Source organism: Camelina sativa, chromosome 13 (assembly GCF_000633955.1).
Source record: "Camelina sativa cultivar DH55 chromosome 13, Cs, whole genome shotgun sequence".
Lineage (NCBI taxonomy): Eukaryota > Viridiplantae > Streptophyta > Magnoliopsida > Brassicales > Brassicaceae > Camelina > Camelina sativa.
In genome coordinates this window covers 18,320,515-18,347,836 of record NC_025697.1, presented here as the reverse complement: position 1 = coordinate 18,347,836, position 27,322 = coordinate 18,320,515, and the positions used below count along the sequence as shown (strand labels likewise).

Below are 27,322 nucleotides of genomic sequence, written 5' to 3'. Positions count from 1 at the left end.
CATTATTAATTTATTAAGGCCAAGCCCATTAAACAACAAACATTCTGACGACGATTCATCTCTTCTTTCTCACCGTCAAGTCCCCATTATCTCCGGCGCTGTTATTCATCGGCCACCGAAGACTCAAGTCTTGATCCTTTGTTTCTAACTAAATATTTTTTCTGATTTGTCAAGAAAGATGATTGTTGAAGAGAGCATTGTGAAGCTATGTTTTGGCTTGGAACACTAGAAACAGCATGAAACATACCAAGTAAAGCTCTAAAATTAGCCAAAGAAGCGACATTGAGCAAGAATCATACCGTAAGGGGAGACTTACTTGTTCTGTTGTTTAGGTTAATCATCCATCTCATTTTCTCTGTTTGACTTGTGTTTGCTTACGTACATTGCAATAAACTATACTTCAGTTGACTTAGCCACACACAGACACATCTTGATATATATTCTTTTAGATTTTGTGTGTTAGCAACTAGGGTTTTAATTATAAACTATGATGAAACTTGGGAACGATTCCAAGAAAATGGAAACATTCTTGGCCTTAACACGTCTTTAGGAGATATTTATATAAACGATTTATTCTCTTCTCCTTCATTAGTATTAACATCTCTCTCTTTGACTTTGTGATTTGGAATGAGGAATTACAGAACATCCATTTTTGTACTGAGTTTGGTAATATTTCTCAATGTGCAGAGAAATTTTGTGGCACAAGGCAGTGCTGAGAGGAAGGTAGTTGAGGATGATTAAAGGTAGTTCTTTTCATCAGAGAACATATAAGAGGAGACCTAACATAGTTCTGTTTCTGATAATCAATAATAGGTTCATATAGTGCATTTGGGTGAGAAGCAGCATGATGATCCGGATTTTGTCACGGAAACTCATCATCAGATGTTATGGTCACTTCTTGGAAGGTATCTAAAGAAAGGGTAGTTTCTCTTACTCTGGTATAAATAATGTCTCAAACAGTTACTCAGATTTCTTGCATTTTGTTCCATGTTAAAAGTAAAGAAGATGTACACGATTCAATGGTATATAGTTACCGACATGGCTTCTCCGGTTTTGCGGCAAAGCTTACCAAGACCCAAGCCAAGAAGATAGCAGGTACTCATTTTTATTCTCACATTTTGGCATTTCAAGAATCAGACACCTAGGACATAAACTATATGAGATATCAACTGTCTCAACCAGCCTGTCTGATTTTTTTTTTTTTTTTTTTTTTTTTTTTTTTTTTTTTTCATTGCTGATGCTGTTTGGCAATAGATTTACCTGAAGTTGTTCATGTTATACCGGATAGTTTCTACAAGCTGAAAACAACTCGGACTTGGGATTACTTAGGCCTTTCTGCCGCCAATCCAAGGAATCTTCTAGATGAAACTAATATGGGTGAACAAAGTATCATTGGTGTTATCGACACAGGTATGAGCGTTTACTTGTATATTTCTTTAATTCTCGTGTTGGTTTTGTGACTCCTCCTCTTAATGTCTCTATGACTAAAATGTTCTGTTTGGTTGCAGGAGTATGGCCTGAATCTGAAGTNGAGAGAGAGTGCGTGCGATTATCTTCTCTTTCTTCTTTGATTTATTTTCCTTTTTTTTTTTCTCTTTTTTTTTTTTTTTTTTTTTTTTTTTTTTTCATTGCTGATGCTGTTTGGCAATAGATTTACCTGAAGTTGTTCATGTTATACCGGATAGTTTCTACAAGCTGAAAACAACTCGGACTTGGGATTACTTAGGCCTTTCTGCCGCCAATCCAAGGAATCTTCTAGATGAAACTAATATGGGTGAACAAAGTATCATTGGTGTTATCGACACAGGTATGAGCGTTTACTTGTATATTTCTTTAATTCTCGTGTTGGTTTTGTGACTCCTCCTCTTAATGTCTCTATGACTAAAATGTTCTGTTTGGTTGCAGGAGTATGGCCTGAATCTGAAGTATTTAACGACTATGGGATTGGGCCGGTGCCAAGCCACTGGAAAGGAGGATGTGAATCAGGAGAAGCTTTCAACTCTTCTCACTGTAACAAAAAGCTCATAGGAGCCAAGTACTTTATCAATGGTTTTATAGCGGAGAACGAAAGCTTCAACTCCACAAAATCACTTGATTTCATTTCTCCTAGAGATCATGATGGTCATGGCACGCATGTTGCCACCATTGCAGGTGGCTCATACGTGCCCAACATAAGCTACAAGGGCTTAGCTGGAGGGACTGTGAGAGGTGGGGCACCTCGTGCTCGTATAGCAATGTACAAGACTTGTTGGTATCTGGATGATGAAGACATAATGAGTTGTTCATCAGCTGACATCTTAAAAGCTATAGACGAGGCTATGCATGATGGTGTTGATGTTCTGTCAATCTCTCTAGGCTCTGACGTTCCTATGTATGGCGAAACTGATATCCCCGATGGGATAACTACTGGAGCATTCCATGCAGTCTTAAAGGGTATAACTGTTGTTTGTGCCGGTGGTAACTCTGGCCCTGAGGCTCAGACCGTGACAAACACAGCTCCTTGGATTGTGACTGTGGCTGCAACTACTCTAGACCGTTCCTTTGCCACACCTATTACACTTGGCAATAATAAAGCCATATTGGTAACAGCAAGATATTCACTCTTTATTAATTGTTCTACTCAGATTACAATTTGTGTCTTATTGTGAGTTATGGCCATTATATTGTAGGGTCAAGCAATGTATACAGGTCCAGAAATTGGCTTCACCAGCTTGGTTTATCCAGAGAACCCAGGGAAGAGCGACCATAGTTTTTCTGGGTAATGTTCAGTCAGTCTTGCAATATGAATAAGATAAATACTCTGACATCCTCTGGTTCTTGTAATGCAGTACTTGTGAGGAACTCTCCGTGAATTCTAATCTTACAATGGTGGGGAAAGTCGTGTTGTGTTTCACAACATCACCTTACAGTGCTTCTGCATCGAGTGCTGCACGTTCGGTGAAGACAGCCGGTGGTATCGGTGTAATCATCGCAAGACAACCAGGATATGTTATCCGACCATGTCTAGATGATTTTCCTTGTGTTGCTGTTGACTGGGAGCTCGGAACTGATATACTTCTCTACATACGGTCCAATGGGTATGCTACTATATCTTCACCACTTAGAATTTGTACGAAAGTAAGCAACACCGTATTTGAGACTATGTGTCACCTGAACTGTGGTTTTCAGATTTCCTGTTGTGAAGATACAACCTTCTAGAACACTCACAGGACAACCAGTGGGAACAAAGGTGGCAACGTTCTCATCAAGAGGACCTAATTCGATTGCAGCTGCGATCCTCAAAGTATGCTAGAATCATTCACATGCTCTTTTTTCTTTCATCAAACAATCATATTTTGGACTAATGTTGTATGTAATGCAGCCGGATATAGCAGCACCAGGAGTGAGCATATTGGCGGCTACAACCACTAATACCACTTTCAACGACCGAGGATTCAATATGATGTCAGGAACATCAATGGCGGCTCCTGCAATTTCAGGAGTTGTTGCGCTTCTTAAAGCTTTACACCGTGATTGGTCTCCTGCTGCCATTAGATCAGCCATTGTCACGACAGGTTCTTCTTATCTTCATCATTTAATCTATCAAGTTACCTCCACAAGAACATACTTATCTCAGTAAGCATTTATTTTCTACAGCTTGGAGAACAGATCCGTTTGGAGAGCAGATATTCGCTGAAGGATCACCTCGGAAGCTAGCTGATCCGTTCGACTATGGTGGAGGTCTTGTGAATCCTGAGAAAGCTGCAAAACCAGGTCTTGTATATGACTTGGGACTTGAAGACTATGTTCTCTATATGTGCTCTGCTGGTTACAACGAGTCATCGATCTCTCAGCTTGTCGGAAAAGGAACAGTCTGTTCAAATCCCAAACCATCTATTCTTGATTTTAACTTGCCTTCCATCACAATCCCAAACCTCAAAGACGAAGTCACTCTCACCAGAACTCTCACTAACGTTGGACCACTCAAATCGGTCTATAGAGTAAAGGTTGAGCCACCATTGGGTTTTCAAGTGACCGTGACACCGAAGACACTAGTGTTTAAAGCTAAGACCAAAAGGGTCTCTTTTAAAGTCAGAATCTCAACCACACACAAAATCAACACAGGTTACTACTTTGGAAGCTTGACCTGGAGTGACAATGTGCATAAGGTTACAATGCCTGTATCTGTAAGAACACAGATTCTGCAGAACTACTACGATGAAAATTGAACCTATAACTAATGACTAACCATTTTGTGAGCTTTGTATTTAATACTGTATAATACAAGTTATACGTTTACACATTTTTTTAGCTCTCGTAATGTATTCATTATATATTACAAATGTACCATCTCGTAATTTGGTAATGATCATACTAGACACACATGGCAAAGCTACATGTTCTAGACGACGTGACACATTCATGAACTTCATATTTGCTGAAAGCTGATTTAACAGAGCCGAATTTTTATAGCTCACAAATCACCATTCTGAAAAAAATGATTGTTTCAGAGAGCAACTTTCACCAAATTTGTATTTCAGTAGACTATTTCTGATTTCTGTAGAGCTAATGAAACAGCATGAAGCATGGTTAACAACGTGTTTCTTTGGTCAAAATGCATACTAATTCTAGCATGCTTACACCTCAAGTTTAATTGTTTGAGCATGGACAAGAGAGTCAACCCAATCGGTTAATTAGCTGCATATACCAAGTAAATTTCCTCATTACTTGCTATATTTTACAATATCTTCATATGATTTGTGTGTTTGATCCATCATTAGTTGACTAAGCAACACAGCTTGATATATCTTTAGATTATATGTGTGAGTTTTATATTCGGACAATATGACAAAAATTAGGAGATTCAAACAAGCAAAAGTCTGAACAATTCTAAGTATGTAATGGAAACATTCTTGGTCAAACTCTTCTTGAGTAGAGACATCTATATAAATGCATCAGCTTCCTCGATATTTATTAAACTTCAAGTAAATTACATCTTTTTGGAATGAAGAGTTGCAAAACCGTAAGTTTTGTGGTACTAAGCCTAGTAATAATTCTTAACGGGCAGAGCGCTTTCGTTGCACAAGCCGGTGCTGAGAGCAAGGTAGTACTCCACAATTATATATGTTTCCTTTTTAGCCACTAGATTAACAAAGTTGGTTCTGTTTCAATAGGTTCATATAGTGTATTTAGGCGAGAAGCAACATGATGATCCTGAGTCTGTCACGGAATCTCATCATCAGATGTTGTGGTCACTTCTTGGAAGGTATGTCAGGAAAATTTATCTTTCTAAAGTTAAATAAAAAAGTGTCTCAAAATATTACTCAGATTTCGTTGGTGTGTTCCATGTTACAGTAAAAAGGATGCCGATAATTCTTTGGTGCACAGTTACCGACATGGCTTCTCCGGTTTTGCAGCGAAGCTTACCAAGTCCCAAGCCAAGAAGATAGCAGGTTAATAGTTTATCTAGTCTTTTATTTTCTTGGCGTTAACGGAAACAGAAACATAAGACATTTTTTTTTACATGATGCTCTTTGAAAACAGATTTACCTGAAGTTGTTCATGTCACGCCGGATAGTTTCTATGAACTGGCAACAACTCAAACTTGGGACTACTTAGGCCTTTCCGCTGCTAATCCGAAAAATCTTCTAAATGACACTAATATGGGTGAAGACGTTATTATTGGTGTTGTAGACTCAGGTATTTGTGCATATTTGCTACACTGCTTTAAATCTCTTGTTGCTTTTGCTTACTTTATATCTTAGCATCTCAACTAAATAAATCATTTTATGAGGTTGCAGGAGTTTGGCCAGAATCTGAAGTATTTAATGACAATGTCATTGGACCGATACCAAGCCACTGGAAAGGAGGCTGTGAAGCAGGGGAGATGTTCAACGCCTCTCACTGCAATAAGAAGCTTATAGGAGCCAAGTACTTCATTAATGGTTTTCTTGCGACGCACGAAAGCTTCAACTCCACGGAATCACTTGACTTCATTTCCCCTAGAGACCATAGCGGTCATGGCACGCATGTCGCCACCATAGCGGGTGGTTCATACGTCCCAAATACAAGCTACAAGGGCTTAGCTGGAGGGACTGTGAGAGGTGGGGCACAACGTGCTCGTATAGCAATGTACAAAGCTTGTTGGTATCTAGATGATTTAGACATAAATACTTGTTCATCTGCTGACCTCTTGAAAGCTATGGATGAAGCTATGCATGATGGTGTTGATGTTTTGTCCTTGTCTATCGGCTATCGTCTTCCTTACTACCCTGAAACTGATATTCGCGCTGCCATAGCTACGGGAGCATTCCACGCCGTTTTAAAGGGTATCACAGTTGTTTGTTCAGGTGGTAACTCCGGACCAGCATCTCAGACTGTAGGAAACACGGCTCCTTGGATTTTGACAGTGGCTGCAACGACTTTAGACCGGTCCTTTCCCACACCTATTATACTTGGGAACAATAAAGCAGTATTGGTAACAACAAGATAGATATACATCATGTATCTCTCTACTTAGGTTTGATGTTTTCACAACATTGTATACGATTTCATGTATCTTATTGTGACCATTGTATTGCAGGGTCAAGCAATGTACACTGGTCCAGAACTTGGCTTCACTAGCTTGGTTTACCCGGAGAATCCAGGAAATAGCAACGAAAGTTTTTTTGGGTAAGATCAAAGTTTTTTAGTATTAACCAAATCTTTCTATACAGAATACATCAGTCTTGTGACATCACACTATTTGCAGTACCTGTGAGCTTCTATTCTTCAATTCCAATCGTACAATGGCCGGCAAAGTCGTGTTGTGCTTCACAACATCAACACGTTACACCACAGTATCAAGTGCCGTGTCTTATGTCAAGAAAGCTGGTGGTCTTGGCTTAATTGTTGCAAGAAACCCTGGCGACAATCTTTCACCATGTGTAGATGACTTCCCTTGTGTTTCTGTTGACTACGAGCTGGGAACAAATATACTTTTCTACATACGTTCCACAGGGTATGAAAATATGAACTGTGAGAAAACAATGATCAGCGCAACTCTCAATGTGATGATACACAAGGCTGATGGATTTTTAATTTGCAGATCGCCTGTTGTGAAGATAAAACCTTCTAAAACACTTGTTGGACAACCAGTAGGTACAAAGGTGGCAGATTTCTCATCAAGAGGTCCTAATTCAATTGAGCCTGCCATCCTCAAAGTATGTTCTGTTTTTTTTTCCAGACCTATTAGATTATTTTGCCTCAAGATGTTTTAAATAATATGAATGTTGCAATGTAGCCGGATATAGCAGCACCAGGAGTGAGCATATTGGCGGCTACATCCACCAATAGAACTTTCAACGACCAAGGATTCATTATATTGTCTGGAACATCAATGGCAGCTCCTGTAATATCAGGAGTTGTTGCACTTCTCAAAGCTCGGCACCGTGATTGGTCTCCTGCCGCCATTAGATCAGCCATTGTCACTACAGGTTCTTACCTTCTTCATCCAATAGTAGAAAAAGAGAGATAAAACAAGAACATACTAATCTCGATACTTGTCTTTACTCTGCAGCTTGGAGAACAGATCCATTCGGTGAGCAGATTTTTGCTGAAGGGTCACCTAGGAAGCTAGCTGATCCGTTCGACTATGGTGGAGGTCTTGTGAATCCTGAGAAAGCTGCAAAACCAGGTCTAGTGTATGACCTGGGACTTGAAGACTATGTTCACTACATGTGCTCTGTTGGTTACAACGAGTCATCGATCTCTCAGCTTGTCGGAAAAGGAACAGTCTGTTCCATTCCCAAACCATCTGTTCTTGATTTTAACTTACCTTCCATCACAATCCCAAACCTCAAAGACGTAGTGACTCTCACCAGAACCCTCACTAACGTTGGACCACTAAACTCGATCTATAAAGTAATGGTTGAACCACCATTGGGCATCCAAGTTACTGTGAGCCCGGAGACGCTAGTGTTCAACTCTACAACCAAACGGGCTTCTTTTAAAGTCAGAGTTTCGACCACACACAAAATCAACACAGGTTACTACTTTGGAAGCTTGACTTGGAGTGACTCTGAACATAATGTCACCATTCCTTTGTCTGTGAGAACGCAAACTCTGCCTTACTACTACGATGAGAACTAAACCAACAGAGTAACCATTTGTACACTGAATGAAAGTGAATTTGTGATTTAATTTTACATCAAATTTGAGCGGCCAAAATTCAATACAAAACTGGATCAAGCTACACATATTTTCTTTGGTTCAATATAAAAATTAGAACTAAAATAAAACTTGATTTTCAAGTGAAAAGTTAATAATTATTTTGTCAACCGTCATTAATTCCCATATGGCCATATATGTAACCATTTCCATTTAAATACCTATATATAATATGAATGGGAAATTAATTGGGTTATGCAATCTTATATATGTCCCACATCGGAAGAAGCANACTTACCTTCCATCACAATCCCAAACCTCAAAGACGTAGTGACTCTCACCAGAACCCTCACTAACGTTGGACCATTAAACTCGATCTATAAAGTAATGGTTGAACCACCATTGGGCATCCAAGTTACTGTGAGCCCGGAGACGCTAGTGTTCAACTCTACAACCAAACGGGCTTCTTTTAAAGTCAGAGTTTCGACCACACACAAAATCAACACAGGTTACTACTTTGGAAGCTTGACTTGGAGTGACTCTGAACATAATGTCACCATTCCTTTGTCTGTGAGAACGCAAACTCTGCCTTACTACTACGATGAGAACTAAACCAACAGAGTAACCATTTGTACACTGAATGAAAGTGAATTTGTGATTTAATTTTACATCAAATTTGAGCGGCCAAAATTCAATACAAAACTGGATCAAGCTACACATATTTTCTTTGGTTCAATATAAAAATTAGAACTAAAATAAAACTTGATTTTCAAGTGAAAAGTTAATAATTATTTTGTCAACCGTCATTAATTCCCATATGGCCATATATGTAACCATTTCCATTTAAATACCTATATATAATATGAATGGGAAATTAATTGGGTTATGCAATCTTATATATGTCCCACATCGGAAGAAGCAAAAAAAAACAGAGCTACATATATATAGAGAAGAGGCATGATCTGTTGCCGAGCTTGGTAACGTGAGCTTGTAATCCGAGTGGAGGCTTTAAGGGTATTGTTACGGTAAATTCGGTTTAAGAGGTCGGGCTCTCTAGTTGCTACCTGCCAGTTGTGTTCTGGCGATGGGTGTGCTTCTGGTGTAAGCTACTTCAGCCGAACATAACTTGTACCATTACCCTTTTATTACACTTTTTTATTCATTGTAGGGGAAGTCTTCTTCTGATCTGTATATGTTTCTAATTGTTTGAGCTTGGATTTAATTAATGCAGAAGCTATGTCACTTCCTGAATCAACAAATAACCTACTGTTAACCTTTTTAAAAAGAAAAATAAAAAACGAAAAACTTATGGGGAACTACTACGATGAAAACTAAACGTTACTACCATTCGTATATTTTTCTATGATTCAAAGTAGTTAATTTATGTAACTTCGATTACTAATGGTGAAGTTTCTACTTTGTATTCTTGTATTATATCTTATCAGATTTTTTCATTAGTTATGTTTTTTTTTTTTTAATTTCTATTTATTTTCATGCAGTCTTCCTTGAGCTAAAATAACTCATCCATAGAAGTGACCAAAAAAGCTACCAGATTTGTTTAACTATGGCCTTGCTCAGAAGAATCTTCCTGATCACCTCATCCGTGAAAGATCTCATTTACCGATTTACTAACAACAAAACTTAGACAACGGTATTATTTATTTATCAATACTATTCTTTACATATTCTTCAACACAACAATAGTATTATTTATCAATAGTACTTGGTTTTTGTCTTAGTTTTCATCGTAGTATCGTTGCAAGATCTGTGTTCTTACAGATACTGGGATGACTACATTGTGCAAATCGTTAGTCCAAGTCAAGCTTCCAAAATAGTAACCAGTGTTTACTTTGTGTGTGGTGGAGACTCGAACAGTGAAAGATAGCTTTGTATTTGTAGAGTCGAACACTAGTTCCGTTGGCGTTACAGTCACATTAACGCCCGTTGGAGGATCAATTACAACCTTGTATACTGATTTCAGAGGTCCAACGTTAGTGACGGTTCTTTTGAAAGTGACTTCGTCCCTAAGATTTGGGATTGTTATGGAAGGCAAGTTGAGATCAAGAACAGAAGGCTTGGGGTTAGGACAAACTGTTGCTTTCCCGAGGACTCGGGAAATAGAAACGTCACTATATTCAGCAGAGCACAAGTACAAGATGTAGTCATCTGTGGTCATGTCGTATATGAGACCTGGATTTACAGCTTTCTCTGGATTTATGAGACCTCCTCCGTAATCAAACGGATCAGCTAGCTTGCGGCTTGACCCGTCCGCGAAAATTGGCTCTCCGGATGGATCTGTTTTCCAAGCTGCAACGTAAAAATAAGTTCTCACGAATCAGTATGTTCTTATTAAATTCTTACTAGTCAATCTAATCACACCTTGAAGATAAATAGATAATAAGAACCTGTAGTGACAATAGCTGATTTAATAGCAGCAGGAGACCAATCAGGGTGTAATGATTTGAGGAGCACTACAACTCCTGAAACAACAGGAGTAGACATTGATGTTCCTGACATCATAGCAAATCCTCCGTCGTTTAAAGAACTATTTGGAGAAATAGCTGCTAGTATGTTCACACCAGGTGCTGCTATATCCGGCTGCCATAACAGAGTAGCGGTTAAAAAAACAGAGAATCTTAAGAGGTTAGAATCGTATGAAATAGTCTGAGAATTACCTTAAGAATCGCAGGAGAAACTGAATTGGGTCCCCTTGATGAGAAAGTAGCTTCCTTGGTCGACACGGATCGTGCAACAAGTGTTCTTGAAGCGTCTATCTTTACAATGGGAGATCTAAAGAAAAACAAAACTCAAAATGTTAAGTTGAATATGTTTGTTAAAGAGATTGTGATCATAGCGAAAGTATACCTTGTGGAGCGTATATAGAACAAAATGTCGGTCCCGAGCTCAAAGTCTACGGAAACATATGGAAAGTTACGAGTTGGACTAAGCAAGTGTGTCGGATTTCTTGCAATGATTAACCCGAGGCCACCGGCGTTTCTTACAGCGGTTATAGCAGCATTGGTTGGTTTATTTGCTGCGAAACACAACACGACTTTGCCTTCCATTGCACTGTCGGGATTAGCAGAGAGGTTCTCACAGTCACTGCAAGTTGAAAGCTACATCAGGTCCAAATACGCAATCTCGCGGGTTTAACGTCTTGAACAATCAAAACATGATCTATGTTACTCAATTTTACCCGGAAAGTGGTCTATCTGGGTAAGTAAGACCAACGAAACCGAGTTCTGGATCGCCAAAGATCGCTTGACCCTACATTAAACAAAGAGGAAGTTTTCAGCACAAGTATTTAAAACTATAGAAAACATTTGTATACCAGTATAGTTTATATTATTAAAAAAAAAAAAAAACAGAACATATGTATACCAGTATTGTTATATTGTTCCCAAGTGTTATGGCTGTGGGAAAAGAACGATCTTGAGTGGTTGCAGCCACCGTCAAGATCCAAGGAGCTACATTCGAAATAGTCTGAGCCGTGGGGCCAGCATTCCCAGCTGCAGCTACAACAGCAATTCCCTTTGAAACCGCATGGAATGCTCCCACAGAGGTCAGCTCCCTCATATCCGTTTCTGGAAACAAAGGAACACTAGATTGCAAAGAAAGTGACAAAATATCAACACCATCATGGATAGCTTCATCTATTGCTTTTAAGACATCAGCTCCTGTACATGTCCCTGTTTGAAGCCAGCATGCCTTATAAATAGCTATATGAACACCGGGAGCACCGCCTCTTGCAGTGCCTTGTCCGAGGCCTAAGTAGCTTACATTAGGAAGAAAAGAACCACCAATAGTCGAGGCAACATGCGTGCCATGACCGTTAAAGTCTCTCGGGGAAAGATACTCTGGGTTCTCTGTTCTATTCACGATTCCAGCTGCGGCTACAAGGCCATCAACGAAGTATTTGGCTCCTATCAGCTTTTTGTTGCAATGAATCGAGGCATTGAATGATTCTCCAGATTCGCATCCGCCTTTCCAACGGCTTGGTATAGGTCCATAGCCTTTGTCATTAAACATTTCAGACTCTGGCCACACTCCTGCATGCATTTGATGGTTTCTATCAATAAACATGTCTCTAAGAGTATTTAAGGTATTGCCTTTATAGACACAAACCTGAATCGATGACTCCAACAATGACAGAACTTCCCATGTTGGCCTTGTGTAGAAGACTCTTTGGAGTACCCGGAGACAGGCCCAAGTAATCCCAAGTTCTAGTTGTTGTCAGTTCGTATAATGTATTTGGTATGACATGCACTACTTCAGGTAGTTCTGTTCTCAAAGGGGAAATGGTATGTTTAGAAAAATAACTACTTGGGTTATTATGTTAAGTCAAAAAAAAAAAACAGAGAAGGGTGAGACTTTGCAAGTACCTGAAATTTGCTGGGCTTGGAACTTTGTAAGCTTGGCAGCAAAACCTGAGAAGCCATGTCGATAACTATACACTACTGAATCATGGACTGCATTTTTGCTGAAAACAGGACAATTAAGAAACTATATCAAACAGACTTGTCATATACTAATTCTTTTACTAAAATACATATTACAAATTTTTATTTTCAGAATATTTATTTCTATCTTTTTACCTTTTCTGAATATATATATATATATATACTAGATAAGGACCCGCACAATGTGAATGTTTAAAAATTGTTGAATATAATAAATCCTAAACCTTAAACAATTTTTTGAAAATATATAAAGAAATTTTATTTCCTAAAGTAAATATATAAATAATTTAAGTTAGAAAATATTTGTATTTACCTTGATACATTTATTTCTATTTTTATATTTTTAATATATTATAACAATTATTAAAATAATCTAAAACTAAATTATATACCACTAAAACTTTTGCCAAATACTCTTCACAACAAATATTATTATTATCAAATTTCAAAAACGTTTCACAACTTATTTACAAAATATTTTACATGCAACAAATTCATCAAAGCAACATTTAATAAGTAACCACATATAATTTTACTCTATATTTTACCATTAAAAATATGTTCTTACACCCAAAATTATTTTATTGTTAAAGTATGCTCTTTATCACCACCTATAAAATGTCTTATAAACAAATTAAACAAATTTTATGTTGCTTTACTTTCATTTTGGCATAATTATAGTTCTTATAATTACTAAAATTGTTTTGTGACATAATTTATTTAACTATGAAGTTTTTTTATTCCAAAAATATTTTTGATGAACAATTGGTGAAAATTATCTACTCGATTACAATGATTTTATGACTAACCCAATAAAAATTGAGAAATTAAAAAAATAATAATATAATATAATAAAAATAAAAATTAGAAAATTAGAATAAGGATGATATATATAAGTCTTAGATAATTCATATATACAAAATAGAAACTTTATATACAATTCAAAACATGACATATGTCATAATCACGTTAAGGATCAACGACCTATTTACTCTTTAGAAATATCCAATTGTACTTTAAAAACTTAAAGCTACGACCTCATCTCAAATATTCTCGAATCATAAATTCTCAACTTATTTTTACCCGAATCAAAAACTCTCATTTATTTCTCTATATACCTGGTTTAAACGGTTTTGCGAACCTAATTTGATAGAAAACCACATAAATCCGATTTGAAACCAATTTTAAAATGATATACCGTTCCAACTTCCAAAATTTGAAATCCCTTCTCAATTACTCGATCAAGCAGCTCTTGTTTCAATACCAGAATCATCAACATTATTCAGAAAATCTGGTTTGAAACCAATTTTAAAATGGTATACCGTTCCAACTTCCCAAATTTGAACCCGATTCTCAATTACTCGATCAAGCAACTCTTGTTTCAATACCGGAATCATCAACATTATTCAGAAAAGACAACTCTAAATTTTGACAAAAAACATCAACCACCGACTTATCTTCCAAATTTATAATGCTACTAACTATAGAATCACTTTTGGAACCTCCATCAGTGTCTCCATGCTCGATTAAATTAGCGGGCTTATATACTTCGATTTCATTTATTGCATTTGATAGCTTCTATTGAAAAACCCGCACGAATCAAAGACCCACGCAATAGATAGACAAAATTATATAAGGAAAAAAATCAAATATCAAAGCTTTCGATAGAAACATGTAATGTTATGTAGATATAATGTTATTTTTTTAATTTGCTGTCCTATTATGCTTCAAAAATAATAATCTTTTGACATAACTTATGTTATTCTTTTTAAATTTGTTATTCACTATTTATTTATTAATAAGCTAATAATATACATGCTTAGTGAATTATTTTTTTTGTTTATACATGTCAAAATATTATTGAGAAAACACGTATAATATAAGTAACGTACAATGGAAAATAGATTAGTTTTGTTAATTCTTTTTTTTGACTTAGAATTTTTTTAAGATATACACATGTAAATTTTATTTAGATTTGATGTTATTTTCTTAATTATCTGTTTTGAAAAATAATATTTTTTGACACGTGTCAACATCCCATCAGTGATCTTGACACGTGTCATGATCATGTTAATGACTAATTTGAAAACCCTATTTTATATAGTAAGATTTTTAGTATAATAAAAAAATTAGTTCAAACTTTAATTCAAGTTTTTTTCCCAAAGACTACCAATCGGGTTTTTCATGATTTTCATTTTCTTCGTTTTCTTCGCATGTGCCTTCACAAATCTTGTTGCATCACTCAGTGTCCGAAATTGGCTAACCATAGAGACATAAATTTTTTTTTTTTGTGCAAAAAATGACATAAAATTTAATGTGTTAGGTTATATATTATAATTATACGACCAAATATGGATGGCATATAGTATATTTGTTTTACCATATAGTGGTTGAGAATCTTTTGTAACAGTGAAACTTTGATATGAATGACACATAGTATATTTATCTTAGTTGTTTTTTTTAATATAATAAAATTACAATTATCTTACGCTTTATTTTATCAAGCTTTAAAACTGTGATTTCTTATCGTTAAAATTGACACATGTCACGATCTGATAAGTTACTAACTTTGAAATTTAATTGTTAAAATTGACATGTGTCACGATCTGGTGAGTTACTAACTTTCAGAACCAAGGTTTATATAATAAGATATATATATATATATATTAATTATCTTTGAATGTCCGCATAAAATTAACTACGGACAACTATAAATCATAAGGATGATCAATTGACGGATGGCTACAATAAAAGACTATATTATATTTGGTACTTTCAACTCCCTCTGTTTCAATCTAGTTTTCATTTTAGGTTTTTTTACACAAATTAAAAAAAAAAATTCATTTTCTCCTTCTTAAATTTAGTTTTTTTTGTTTTAATTTGCTTTGTTCAAGACATTGAAATATATGATAAAATTGGAATGTTTACCAAATATCTATATTGAAAATCTAAAATGACAACTATTATGAAATAAAAAAATAACACTAACACAACAACTAAAATAAAATGGATGTAGTGATGCAATATCTAACGTGCGCTGAAGATTAATAATACATAACAATATTATAACAGATCGCAAAAATATATGAGAAAAACATAAATATATGCTAATTTTAAAAATATTTAATTATGAGGAATCAATGATATTATTTTTGAATCCAATCCAACTTTTTAGTATTTTAAATTCACAAATCATCATCATTATGACGATTCTGGATCGGCATTATGGGGGTGCCATTTCAGTTTTGGGTTGAGCCGACATTCAGGTGCATCAGTGAGGATCTAGCACACGTGGTGGAGGTGGATATAGATGGTGGTCGAGTTCAGGTGGTGGTCAATGGCTGTAAGCCACTTTGCTTTGAAACGGAAGTTGAGTTCTTTAATGGTGAAGAAACAGTGGTATCGATAATTGATGAGGTGTCCAAAACACTTCATTTCATTCCAGCATGTCGAAAAAGCATTCTAGGCGTCCGTCTCCTCCTCGTTTAGGCGCTAGGCGCTATAGCACCGCCTAGACGACTGTTTTGACCGCTTAAAATTGTAGTATCATCACTTTAGTGTATTTTTAAAATTTTAATTTCATAAATTTAAAATTTATAAGATTTATTTTCTATAAACATAATTATAAATGTTTAATTTGTTGTTTAAAATGAATTGAATAATGTTTTTATCTATTGTTTTGTTTTTGATTTAATATTTTTATTATTCTTATACATATTTTGTATAATTATGTATATAATATCAGATATATATTAGTTTATAGTGTAAACGCCTAAACCGCCTAAAAACGCCTAGATGAGTTCTAGGCGCTAGGCGTTGGATCACCGCCTGGTTAACGCCTAGCGCTTTCTTGAACATTGGGTACGAGCTGTTGTTTGGCTATTGCAAACATTGCTTTAGTGTTCATTGCCCGCAGCTTGTAGTGTTCCAACTTTTTAGTATTTTAAGTTTACAAATCATCATCATTAACTGATAACAATATATTAAACACTTAAAAAGACTTTCTTTTTGGAACAATTTATTTTTTTGAATATTTTGTATTAATTTTTGTCTATAGGATGGGTTATCACCTAGTATATATGATCTCATTTGTAGAATTACTTCTAAATCTCACCTTCCCAGAAGTGGCCTCAGCAACTGATGGTGAGATTCAGTGACAGACTCAGGATCATCATGTGTCTTCTTTCCCAGATAAACTACATACACCTGTACGTTGGTCACACGCAACAAAATACTTAATGTTATTATATGCATGCATGGTTATGTTGCTTGATCAAGAAATATATCTCATAAATGCTAACTATGCTAAGTACGTACCTTGGTCTCATGAGCGAAGACGGAACTGATCATTTGCAGATTCAGAACTAAAGTTAGAACCATCGCGATAATATTTATTTGGCCCATCATATATCTTAAAAGGAGAGATACTGATTACTGAAGCAAATGCATGCCTTTATATACTAGAATGTTCCTTATTGGTTTGCATCATTGATTGATTGGGTTGGTCTGTCTTATCTTATTGGACTATCTTCTTTCATCCATATTCGCACGTTTTGCTGGAGTCGATATGGTCAGTCAACCTTCGTATACTTTCCAAGAAAGAAGAAACACTAGTCTTTTTCGTTTTTTTATTTGTTTTTTTCTTTTTTTTTCTTTACAGCTCAAGAAAACCTAGTCGATATTATCAACCATTTAACCTTTTATATCGATACTTAGACATCAACCAGTTAAAGTTTTTTCTAATAATTAACAGAGGGTTATCGAGATAAATTCTTACCTTCACCATACTAATCCCCTTAGATTGAGTGTGAGTATACGTGTAGCCGTTAAGTAGTTTACTAACTGGGTTTTCAAATGGATTTAAGGTATGATACAACTAGCTAAATGGCTACAATGATTAACTCAAATAGTACCTTTTTAACTCATATTTTTAACGGCTTTGATGGTGAAGAAACGGTGGTATCAATAGTAGATTTTTGGACATGCTGGAATGAAATGAGGTGTTTTGGACGACAAAATTGATGAAAATGCGTCAAGTGAAGAAATGGAGGAAGACAAAGATCGATTGTAACCGGTTAGTACTGAAGACATGTTAAATTTGGGTTTATCTTGGATTTCCAACTAAAAATTAATTGGCAATTTGTGGATTGGCCATTACACTTTATATATTAATGATAATTTTTCAAACTTCAGATATGAGATTTGGATTGTATCCCAACAAGACGCCTGGAAGTTGATCGGTTTTGCAACTCCACCATCAGTTTATGAATATGCAAAATTTTCATTTTTCTCAACCTAAGGCACAACCTCTTTTGTATATAAATAATAACATGCGTGTGCTAAACGCAAAGACAAGCATGATTTTCTAGTTTAGAGAAAGATTGATTCAAATGTTTTGTTCTTTCTTCTTAATTTAGTTTAAAGGTCTTCTAACGAACTTCTTGAATACATATAAACTTTTTTTTTCTCTCTCCTCTCGCTCTCCCTTCTCTCTAAAACAAAACAAGTTTTCTTCGCCGTCGTTTGCCTCTTCGGTTGCCTTTATGGCGCCGGGAGGGCTCCCCTCCTGTTTTTTAGCTCTTTGGTGACCTCTCCTCAGCGTTCCCCCTCTCTGGATGTTGCAATAGTCCTCCGATCCGTTTCTGGGCTTTGGGTGGGTGGTTCCGTTTCAGATCTGGTGCGTGTCAGCGGCGAGATGTTTGTGGGTGGTCGCTAGAGCTTCTACAGAGCGCGTGTTTGAGGATTTCGCCACTCTAGCAAGTTTATCCGGCGGATATGGGTTGAGGGTCTTGTTGTGCGTCGTTTCTCTACGGTGGTTGTTGGCTCTGATGAGTGTTAGGGATCTGGGTTCTCTCTCTGTTCGGTGAGTCTCAGGGATCGGACTACGGCGGTTCTTGTCGTCAAAGTCGCAAATACCTTCTTTCTCCAGTCGGTTCGCTTGTTGTTCTCCGGGATCTGGGTTCGTCAGGTGAGTTGGTTGCTAGGCTGTGCTTCATTGAAAGACTGGATGTCAAGAAGCAACAGGAGAGAGGCAAACTTTCTTCTCCGTCGTGGGAGTGGTGTGGTTTTTCCGGCATGTGTTGCGGCTGTGGCTTTTTCCTTGTGGTCGAAGGGCTTCAGATCTGGTTCCTCCTGGTATGAAGATGCCATAGGAGATGCAGATAAGTCCTTCACGGCTCAACCGTTAGGATTAGTGGCTGCGGCAGCGGCGGAAGACACATGCTGATAGGTGGGTTTTTCCAGTGAGTGTCTTGGTGGTTAGCGGTAGATCCTTTTATAGGATCTTAGATGGCTTTCATGGGTTATGGTTGTTGAGAGGATGGTTTGAGCCACCTACTCTCTCTAGCCTGCGTATTAGTATCCACCAGACCGGATTGAAGTCAGCTTTGCCTCGGGAAGCTTTTCCGGTTGAATGGATTCGGAGATCAAGAGCTTGGGTCCGAGTATGTCGTTTTGCTAGGTTGGAGATTCGATGTTCATTGGTTGGCGGAGAGTCGGAGGATTGATCTATTCCGAAAGTTTTGTGGTGGGTTTGACTCGCCGTTGGTGAAGACTATGAGACGGGATTCGAAAACTCCGGTTAAAGAACCGGATCCGGCGATGAAGTCACAATGCGGTGGGACTTGTTTTCGTCGGTGCTAGTAGATCTGATTCTCTGCCTCCGTTTAACCGCCCGGAACCAACCTTGTTTTTTGTCTGTTTTTGTTCCCCGGAGAAACTACCGCTTTTGTAACTGTTGTTTTTCTTGTATTTTCAGGCCTAAGCCCAATTGGGTCGGTCCATTAATAAAACTAAAAATTTGTAAAAAAGAAAAAAAAAAAAAAAAAAAGGTCTTCTAACAATCTTATATAATTTTCTAAAGTAGATCTATTACATGTAAAAAAACTCTAAAGCTTTTTTCAACTACAATAATTACATGTACATAGGTCATGTGTGAATAGATCTATTATTGAATATTATGATTAATTTTAGGGATTTCATTTTATTATCTACTTTTCTTTATGAAATTAGGAAGGCGTCATTGATTTTCGTGAATGAGTTGCACCATTTGTTTGGTCTGTCTTATCTTATTTGATCCTTGTTCTCACGTTTTGCTGAGTCGATATGGTCAACCTTTATTAGTCCTTTTCCTCTTTTTTTCGTTCTTTTTTGTTTTTAATGAAGAAAAATAAAATAAAAAGGTAATTACAAAGTTGTGTTCGGCTGAAGCAGTCACATTACGCTCGGAAGGAAGTAGCCCGTAATCAATCCAAAGGCAGAGATTGAGAGACTCAACTTCTGCCTTATATTGTATACCGAGCTCGACCACTTCACCGACCACCCCTGAGTATCAGTTTACCCTTAAAGCCTCCACTCGGATTACAAGCTCACGTTACCAAGCTCAGCGACAGATCATGCCTATTCTCTATATATATGTAGCTCTGTCTTTTTTGGCTTCTCTCGATGTGGGACATGTAAGTAAGTTAATTATACTTGTATTTGCAAATAAATCAGACAATATAAATAGAGTTATTTTGGGAAAATAAAAAGGTTCCGTACTTATTACTTTTATTAGTGCAAAATAATCGTACGCAAGGTTGTTTTGAAACCGTACTACTGTTTCTTAAGGAATTAGCCTAAAGATCTCATTCACTATAACTTCAGATCGATGAATATTCAGAGAGTTTATGATAATTTTATTTACGGATGAATTAACAACCGATTTCACAGAATAGTATTATTTATTCATCAGCATTATGCCTTACATATACATCAACACAACAATAAAGTATGGGTTCTGTGTGTTCTCGACTAGTTCGTTTGTAATTTTCTTTATGTTTTGAATAAATTTAATCGGGAGCTTTCTCCCGTTTCCTACCAAAAAAAAAAAAAAAAAAACACTCGAATAAGCTTATTTAAGCCAAAAATCAGTATACAAGGTTGTAATTGATCCTCGAACTGATTTAAGCCAAAGACCAAGTACTATACTATATATTATTCTGTTGAAAGAATATGTAAAGAATAATATTGATAAATTAAATAATATTGCCTAAGTTGCATTGTTAGTAAATCTGTAAATGAAATCTTTATATACACTCACGGGTGAGGTGATCAGCATGATTCGTCTGAGCGGGGGCTTAGTTAAAACAATCTGGTAGCTTTTTAAGTCACTTCTAAACTGCAGAAACAAACCCCTGAAATCTTCCTCAATGGTTAATAGATCTAGAACCACTACTGATCAAGAAAGATTGCATGAAAATAAATAGAAACTAAAAAAGAAACATATACCTAATGACAAAAGAAGTATGGGCTTGGAGAACATTTGGGGATAAAGATATATACAAAGTAGATACTTCACCATTATTAATCAAAGTTTTTTTTTTTTTTTTTTTGAATTGAATGTTAAATTAATTCAAACCAAAAAAGACTGTTTTACAATGACTGTTACCAGTTTTTGAGTTTGCTTAAACAAAACCGAAAAAAGAGAAGACAAGATTTACAGCAGAGATTAGTCAAGTAGGACGAGTGGCAAACCATAAGGTCAGCCCATCGTCGTTAGCGTAGTTTCCCAGGTTGCGGATTGAAGTGAACCTGTTGCGTACTATCTTGTCAATGAGCTTGACCAGATGAGAAGAGGGTATGGGAGTTGCTCCATGTCTTCGCTTGTTGCGTTCATGCCAAAGATGATAGACCGTGGTTTGGTAACTATAACGAATAGTGAAGAGACGGATTCTATCCATGTTGGTATTGCGGAGTGTAGCCTGAAGAGTGTTCCAATCAATTGTGAAAAGATTTCCAAGGAGCCTAGTCGCAAGTGGAACCCATACCGCTGCGGCATACAAACAGGAAAAGAAGAGGTGATCACGGGTTTCCACAGAACCACAAAAAAACACAATCTGTTCGTTGATTGGTATTCCATTGTTGCATGCGGTCCCCCGTAGGAAGTCGATTCTTAACAGCCAGCCAGGATACAAACGCATACTTGGGGGTTGCATGCATGAACCAGACACTTTGAGACCAAGGTTCCGCCGGCTGAGATTCACGAAGCAGAGTAATGGTCTCCTTAGTTATGAACCTCTCACGATAGGTATTGTGTTGACCCTTCCACATGGGGATATCCTCAGCTGCAGTGAGAGTGAGAGCCGCTAGTTCAGTTTCAATGGTGTTGAGAAGGGCAGAACGATGCTGACGCATACAGTGGCCCTCTTTGGCCGTTGCCACGGTTGCAGTCAAAGGAATGCCGAGTTCAATATGTCGGTTGCTACCAGTGATCTCATGGAGACAACCCAAGCTACTCCAACTGTCATACCAAAACGATGTTGATGTCCCATTATTAACCTGCACTTTGTAAAGCTGCTTCGCAAGTGATCTATACTTTAGGAGCTTCCTCCACATCCATGATCCCATACTAGTAGTAGATTTGAGTTCCCAAAAGGGTCTGTTTTTGAGTAGAGCGACAGAGATCCACCTATTCCAGAGAGAATTTTGTCCAGACATTATTCGCGATAGGAGTTTAAGACAGCTAACCTTGTTGGCAAGACGGAGAGATTGGAGTCCCAAACCCCCTTCTGCTTTTGGGCGACAGACTTCTTTCCAAGAGACCTTTGCCTTCTTGCCACTCAGCTCAGGACCAGACCAGAGGAAAGCAGAGCATAATTTGTCTATCTCTGTTATACACCAACTAGGGAGACGATATGCAGAGATCCAAAAGTTGAGTGTACCAAAAATTACGGAATTAAGAAGCTGCAGACGACCTGCATAAGAGAGAGGACGTGCACTCCATGATGTCAGACGGGCTCGGACCTTTTCTAACAAAGGAAGACAGTCAACAGATGACATTTGCTTTGTGAGCAGAGGCAAACCGAGGTAGCGAACTGGAAGCTGGCCATGAGCAAAGGGGAACTGGTGGAGAATGTCTAAACGGCATGTATCAGAGACGCCAACCATGTATATAGAGGATTTTTCAATACTGATCCTTAGCCCAGAGATTGCAACAAACCGATCAAATATTTCTAGGATACCTTCAACGGACCGTTTTTGTCCATCCACAAAGACCATCAGGTCGTCAGCAAAAAACAAATGAGTCAATTGGATAGGTTGACATTTGGGATGGTAACCAATGCGCTTCTCAGCCGCGGATTTATCAAGGAGCTTAGACAACACGTTCATGCAAATTACAAATAGATAAGGAGATAATGAACATCCCTGTCTGAGTCCCCTTGCGCTTTGAAAAAACCCCGCAAGCTCCCCATTTACCTGAACAGAAAATGAGGCAGTGGAAATATACAACCGGATCCAATGAATAAACCTTGCAGGCAAATCCAGCGCTTCAAGGATGTTGAACAAGAAATCCCATTGCACTGAATCAAAGGTTTTTGAAATGTCGATTTGCATTGCACAACGGGGAGAGATCGTGTCTTTGTGATAGTCTTTAACAACTTCTGAGGCAAGTAAAACATTCTCCAATAGCAACCGATCCTTAACAAACGCAGACTGATTCGTAGAAATGAACTTAGGCAGAAGCTCCTTTAGCCGGTTGGCTAGAATTTTTGAGATAACCTTATACAACACATTGCAGCAGGAGATAGGCCTATAATCCTTCATGACACTTGCTGATTCTGATTTCGGGATTAAAGTCAATATTGTGGCGTTTAGTCCCTTCGGCAGAAACCCCTTTACAAAAAAGGATTGGATAGCAACATTGAAATCATTACCAATTATTGGCCAAGCAGACTTGTAGAACTCAATGGTGTAACCGTCAGGTCCTGGAGCTTTGTTTGATGGCATGGAGAAGAGGACCGCTTTAATCTCAGAAGGTGTCACCCCCTTTATGAGCAATTCCTGATCAGTAACAGAGCACTTAAAAGACAATAAGCTCTGCAAACTGTCTACTGACATTCCACAGTAATCTGCTGGAGAATGTGTGAGAAATTCTTGAAAGAACCTCACAGCTTCCTCCTTAATATCCTCTGGCTGCTGGAGAACAACACCATGTTGATTCGTAACTTCTCGGACATTGTTCTGCATTTTATGTTGCTCTGCAGAGCGATAGAAATAGGCATTGTTCTGATCACCCACATTCAATCAGTGAAGTTTTGATTTTTGTTTCATGTAGCCTTCCTCCAGCGTTGATAAAAAATCCCATCGCTGGAAGGCATGTGTTTCGGCTTCCATGCTTTGAGACGTGGGATTGGCTAAAGTGGCGTCCTGTCGACGACAGAGTTCCTCATGAGCATCTCGTGTTGGACAAGTAATATCAGCTAGAGCTTCTCTCCCTAGGAGACGCAACACTGGCTTTAAACTCTTGAGTTTCTTGGAAAGACGGAATAACGCAGAGGTAGAGACAAACAACGGTGCTGAAGTTTGCCAAAACTCCTGCACTTGTGTCGGGAACGGAGGCAACGATGTTAGAACATTTGAGAACTTAAAAGGTCGCCGTTTCTTTAATGGTTCAGCACCTAGACAGAATCGACCTCGAGAATGATCTGAGCAACCTCCTGAATCAAACACACAATAAGAGTGTGGATATATCTGCATCCAAGCTTGATTAACTAATCCCCGATCCAGCTTTTTACAAATTAAATCACCATCTCTCTTATTACACCATGTGAACTGCGATCCATGGTGTTTGAGGTCGATCAGGGAGCAATACCGAACAACCTCATGGAAATCCCGCATACCGTAACGTACCATTGGAGTGTCCTCAAATCGGGAATGCTCCACCCCATCAAGTGTTTCATTAAAATCACCACTAATCAGCCATGGCTTATTACAAAATAATGGAGAATCATGATGAGCTCTCATATCATCCCAGAGCTCCTTCCTACCCTCAGCCGTGTTATATGCGTAAACAAAAGAGCATAAGAATTCCTCAGTCTCACCCGCCATAAGTACCCAAAAAGAAATCATCTGACTGCTTTTAAACACCGGAGTTAGTCATGTTGTTGGACTCCATAGGATCCATATACGCCCCAGCCGGTGGTGTTCATAATTTGACATAAAAGACCAATGTGGAAAAACATTATTTACAAGTGCTTGGGCATTACTTTCTTTGACTCGCGTCTCCAATAAGCACCCAAACTGCATAGACTGACTCTTTACCCAACTGCGAATGATCGAGTGTTTTGAAACTGTATTAAACCCACGAACATTCCAAAAGAACCCTGACATTAAGGTTTTTTCCTCAAGTTCTTTTTCTTCCAGGCCGGAACCTGGACAGCTTTAGAGGCTTGAGGATCTGTGATAAACTTGTGGGCCGATTTAGAACCACGAGGAAGAGAAGGACGAACACTACTTTCCTCATTCACGGTTCCTTTCACTAGTTGCTCTGTTTTCTCTGTCTGCGTTGTTTTCTCAGTAGGAACAGTGGAGTCAGAGTTTGGTAACTCTCCTTCCTCCATCCCGTCTGAGGGATCCACCAGTGTCTCTGTGTCCTCTTTATCTCCCAACTCACCCTCCACATCCAAGACTGAGAATCTCGAAGGAGAGACCGTAATGCTATTAGTGGCCTGAGTCTTCTGCTCCGGACGGTTACCCTTAGAAGGGGAGATTGAGCACCATTCACCCTCCATACCGACTGAACCTTCCACACCTACTGAACTGGTTTCTTGAGCAGTATGAACCAACACGACTCCCTGGCTTGGGGAAGCAGATTGAGGAGTCACTTGGCTGATATCCTTGCTCGAAACTCGAGTTTGAGTGTCTACAAAAGATGTATTAACCACCAGAGTTGAGGTGGCCACTTGAGCTTCGTCAGGTTGTGGATTTGCTGCCTTACAAACCTCCCTTAGGTGACCCCAGTTGGAGCAAACAGTGCACTTTGGTGGTAGCCACCGAGTATTGAAATTCCACCACTGCATCCACACCTTTTTCAGACTGAAACCGGAAAGACTTAGGGGGATCTTTGCATAAATCTACCTCAACAAACACTTTTGCTTCCCCAAATTGTTTGCAGAGGACTGTATCGGGATGTAACCGCTTGGGATCACCCACATCACTTGCTAGGAACCCTAACCCCTTCTATGTGAACATCTTATGTGGAACCTTCTTCATAACAACCCACAAGGGGATTGTCTTAATATCTGGTTGGGCTTCCTCAATGATTGGTGACCACCGAGAAACAACCATCGGAATTTCTGCTATATTCCACATACCACGACGTAAAACACGGTCCCTTATCTCCCGGTCCCGGATTCTGAACTTAGCAGTGGACTCATTGACTTCAAAAACATCGATCCGCACAGATTTGTCCCCCAGAGGCCAGATTTTGTTAACAATGACATGAATCTTTGCCACATGCGGAGCAGTAGTGGAAAGAAACTTGCCAATCAAAAAATCCTCCCATAGAGGAGCCGCATCTTGAAAGATTTCATCCGGGACTTGAACGGTATGGTTACCGTCGACAACTTTGACATCAAAAGCATGTTTGGAAAGACTTTGAGAATTCTGAACCACCGACGAGTAAGAAACCTTGGAGGGAAGTCCCGGAATTGGAACCACCAGTGCGAGAGACATCGGGAACGGCGGCAGAGCCACCAGAACGCTGGAGCGTGAGATGCACGCCAAAACCCTAAATCACCTTTGGAATCGCCTTGCCATGTCACTCTCAATCATATATCTTTGAATGTAAAGTTTTTCATTATTAATCAAAAGTTACATAAGTTAAATAGTTTAAATTATAGAAAAGAATAAAAAAAAGTTTAAATTATAGAAATAAAAGTAGGTTATTTGTATATTCAGGAGGTGACCTGTACCACCTCCAAACACGTGGTGGATCCTCCAACCAGATGAAATCTATAGATGTCAGGAGAAGACTTCTCTACAGTGAAAAAAAAAAGTGTAATATCTGATTACTTGTTTAACAAGGAAGCTAATTAGGGAAAAAAAAAAAAAAAAAAGTAATGGCCTGGTTGTGATCCAATCAAAGGAGTCACATAGAGGACTCGGGAAGCTAGACCGTAAACAATCCACAGCCAGAAACCGACTTGAATTTTGCAGGGTCAATCAATCCCGAGCCCGACCCCTTAATACCACATAACCGTTCCATTACCCTTTAAGCCTCCACTGGGATTACAAGCTCACGTTACAAAGCTCGGCGACATATGATGCCTCTTCTCTGTATATATGTAGTTGTGTCGTCTTTTGGTTCTTTCGATGTGGGACATGTATAAGTTTTTCATAACCCAATTAATTTCCCACTTAATTATTAACTTTTCACTTGAAAATCAAGTTTTATTTTAGTTCTAATTTTTATATTTAACCAAAGAAAATGTGTAGCTTTCAGTTTTTATTGAATTTGTCGCTCAAATCTGACGTAATTAAAATAAATCACATTCACTTTCATTCAGTATAACTAGGAGAACCTCCGGCACTGTACTCTTGTGCGGGCAAAATTTTTTTTAAAACAATTATTGTCTAAATTTTTTTGTGGTCAAATATATCACTAATTCAATTATTTTATATGCTAGTTTGAGCAAATATATTTCTAATTATAGTTCAACTAATTTAACAAAACCAAAAAGTAAATTAATTATAAGATTAAAAAGAGTTTCAACAAAAATGTAAATGGAAAACAATTAACCAAAAGAGAAGCTATAATTTAATCTTCAATAATAAGGAACGGAAGTAATTTTTCTAATATAAACATAAAGTAACATAGTTAGGGGAGTTATTCGCGAGCATACACGACCAAATGTTTAACTTTAAGCCTAAATACTAATGTTGTGATTGAACGCCTTTATATTGATATCTTAGTA

The 27,322-nt window shown here is 37.8% G+C and overlaps 3 protein-coding genes across 4 annotated transcripts; 2 read left to right on the top strand and 1 right to left on the bottom strand.

Moving 5' to 3' along the window:
• LOC109128475 (subtilisin-like protease SBT3.6) lies at positions 509-4,229 on the top strand. Of its 2 annotated transcripts, XM_019234858.1 has the most exons (10): positions 509-723; positions 814-905; positions 998-1,095; positions 1,255-1,410; positions 1,906-2,582; positions 2,670-2,758; positions 2,829-3,077; positions 3,169-3,283; positions 3,362-3,554; positions 3,637-4,229. In XM_019234858.1, the coding sequence occupies exons 1-10, from the start codon at positions 628-630 to the stop codon at positions 4,206-4,208; spliced, it is 2,337 nt and encodes a 778-aa protein (XP_019090403.1). In that variant the 5' UTR covers positions 509-627; the 3' UTR covers positions 4,209-4,229. The 2 variants fall into 2 exon arrangements, with proteins under 2 accessions (XP_019090403.1, XP_019090402.1); XM_019234857.1 differs by lacking the exons at positions 509-723; positions 814-905; positions 998-1,095; positions 1,255-1,410 and adding an exon at positions 1,626-1,807.
• Positions 4,982-8,160, top strand: LOC104737055 (subtilisin-like protease SBT3.8). Its single transcript, XM_019234358.1, has 10 exons — positions 4,982-5,083; positions 5,154-5,245; positions 5,335-5,432; positions 5,524-5,679; positions 5,781-6,457; positions 6,563-6,651; positions 6,731-6,979; positions 7,067-7,181; positions 7,262-7,454; positions 7,538-8,160. The coding sequence occupies exons 1-10, from the start codon at positions 4,985-4,987 to the stop codon at positions 8,107-8,109; spliced, it is 2,340 nt and encodes a 779-aa protein (XP_019089903.1). The 5' UTR covers positions 4,982-4,984; the 3' UTR covers positions 8,110-8,160.
• LOC104737054 (subtilisin-like protease SBT3.10) lies at positions 9,769-17,008 on the bottom strand. Its single transcript, XM_010457148.2, has 10 exons — positions 16,905-17,008; positions 16,702-16,793; positions 12,510-12,607; positions 12,253-12,408; positions 11,509-12,176; positions 11,324-11,394; positions 10,993-11,229; positions 10,803-10,917; positions 10,533-10,725; positions 9,769-10,434 (listed from the first exon to the last, which is right to left on the bottom strand). Exons 1-10 carry the CDS (start codon positions 16,992-16,994, stop codon positions 9,863-9,865), a joined length of 2,292 nt encoding a protein of 763 aa, XP_010455450.1. The 5' UTR covers positions 16,995-17,008; the 3' UTR covers positions 9,769-9,862.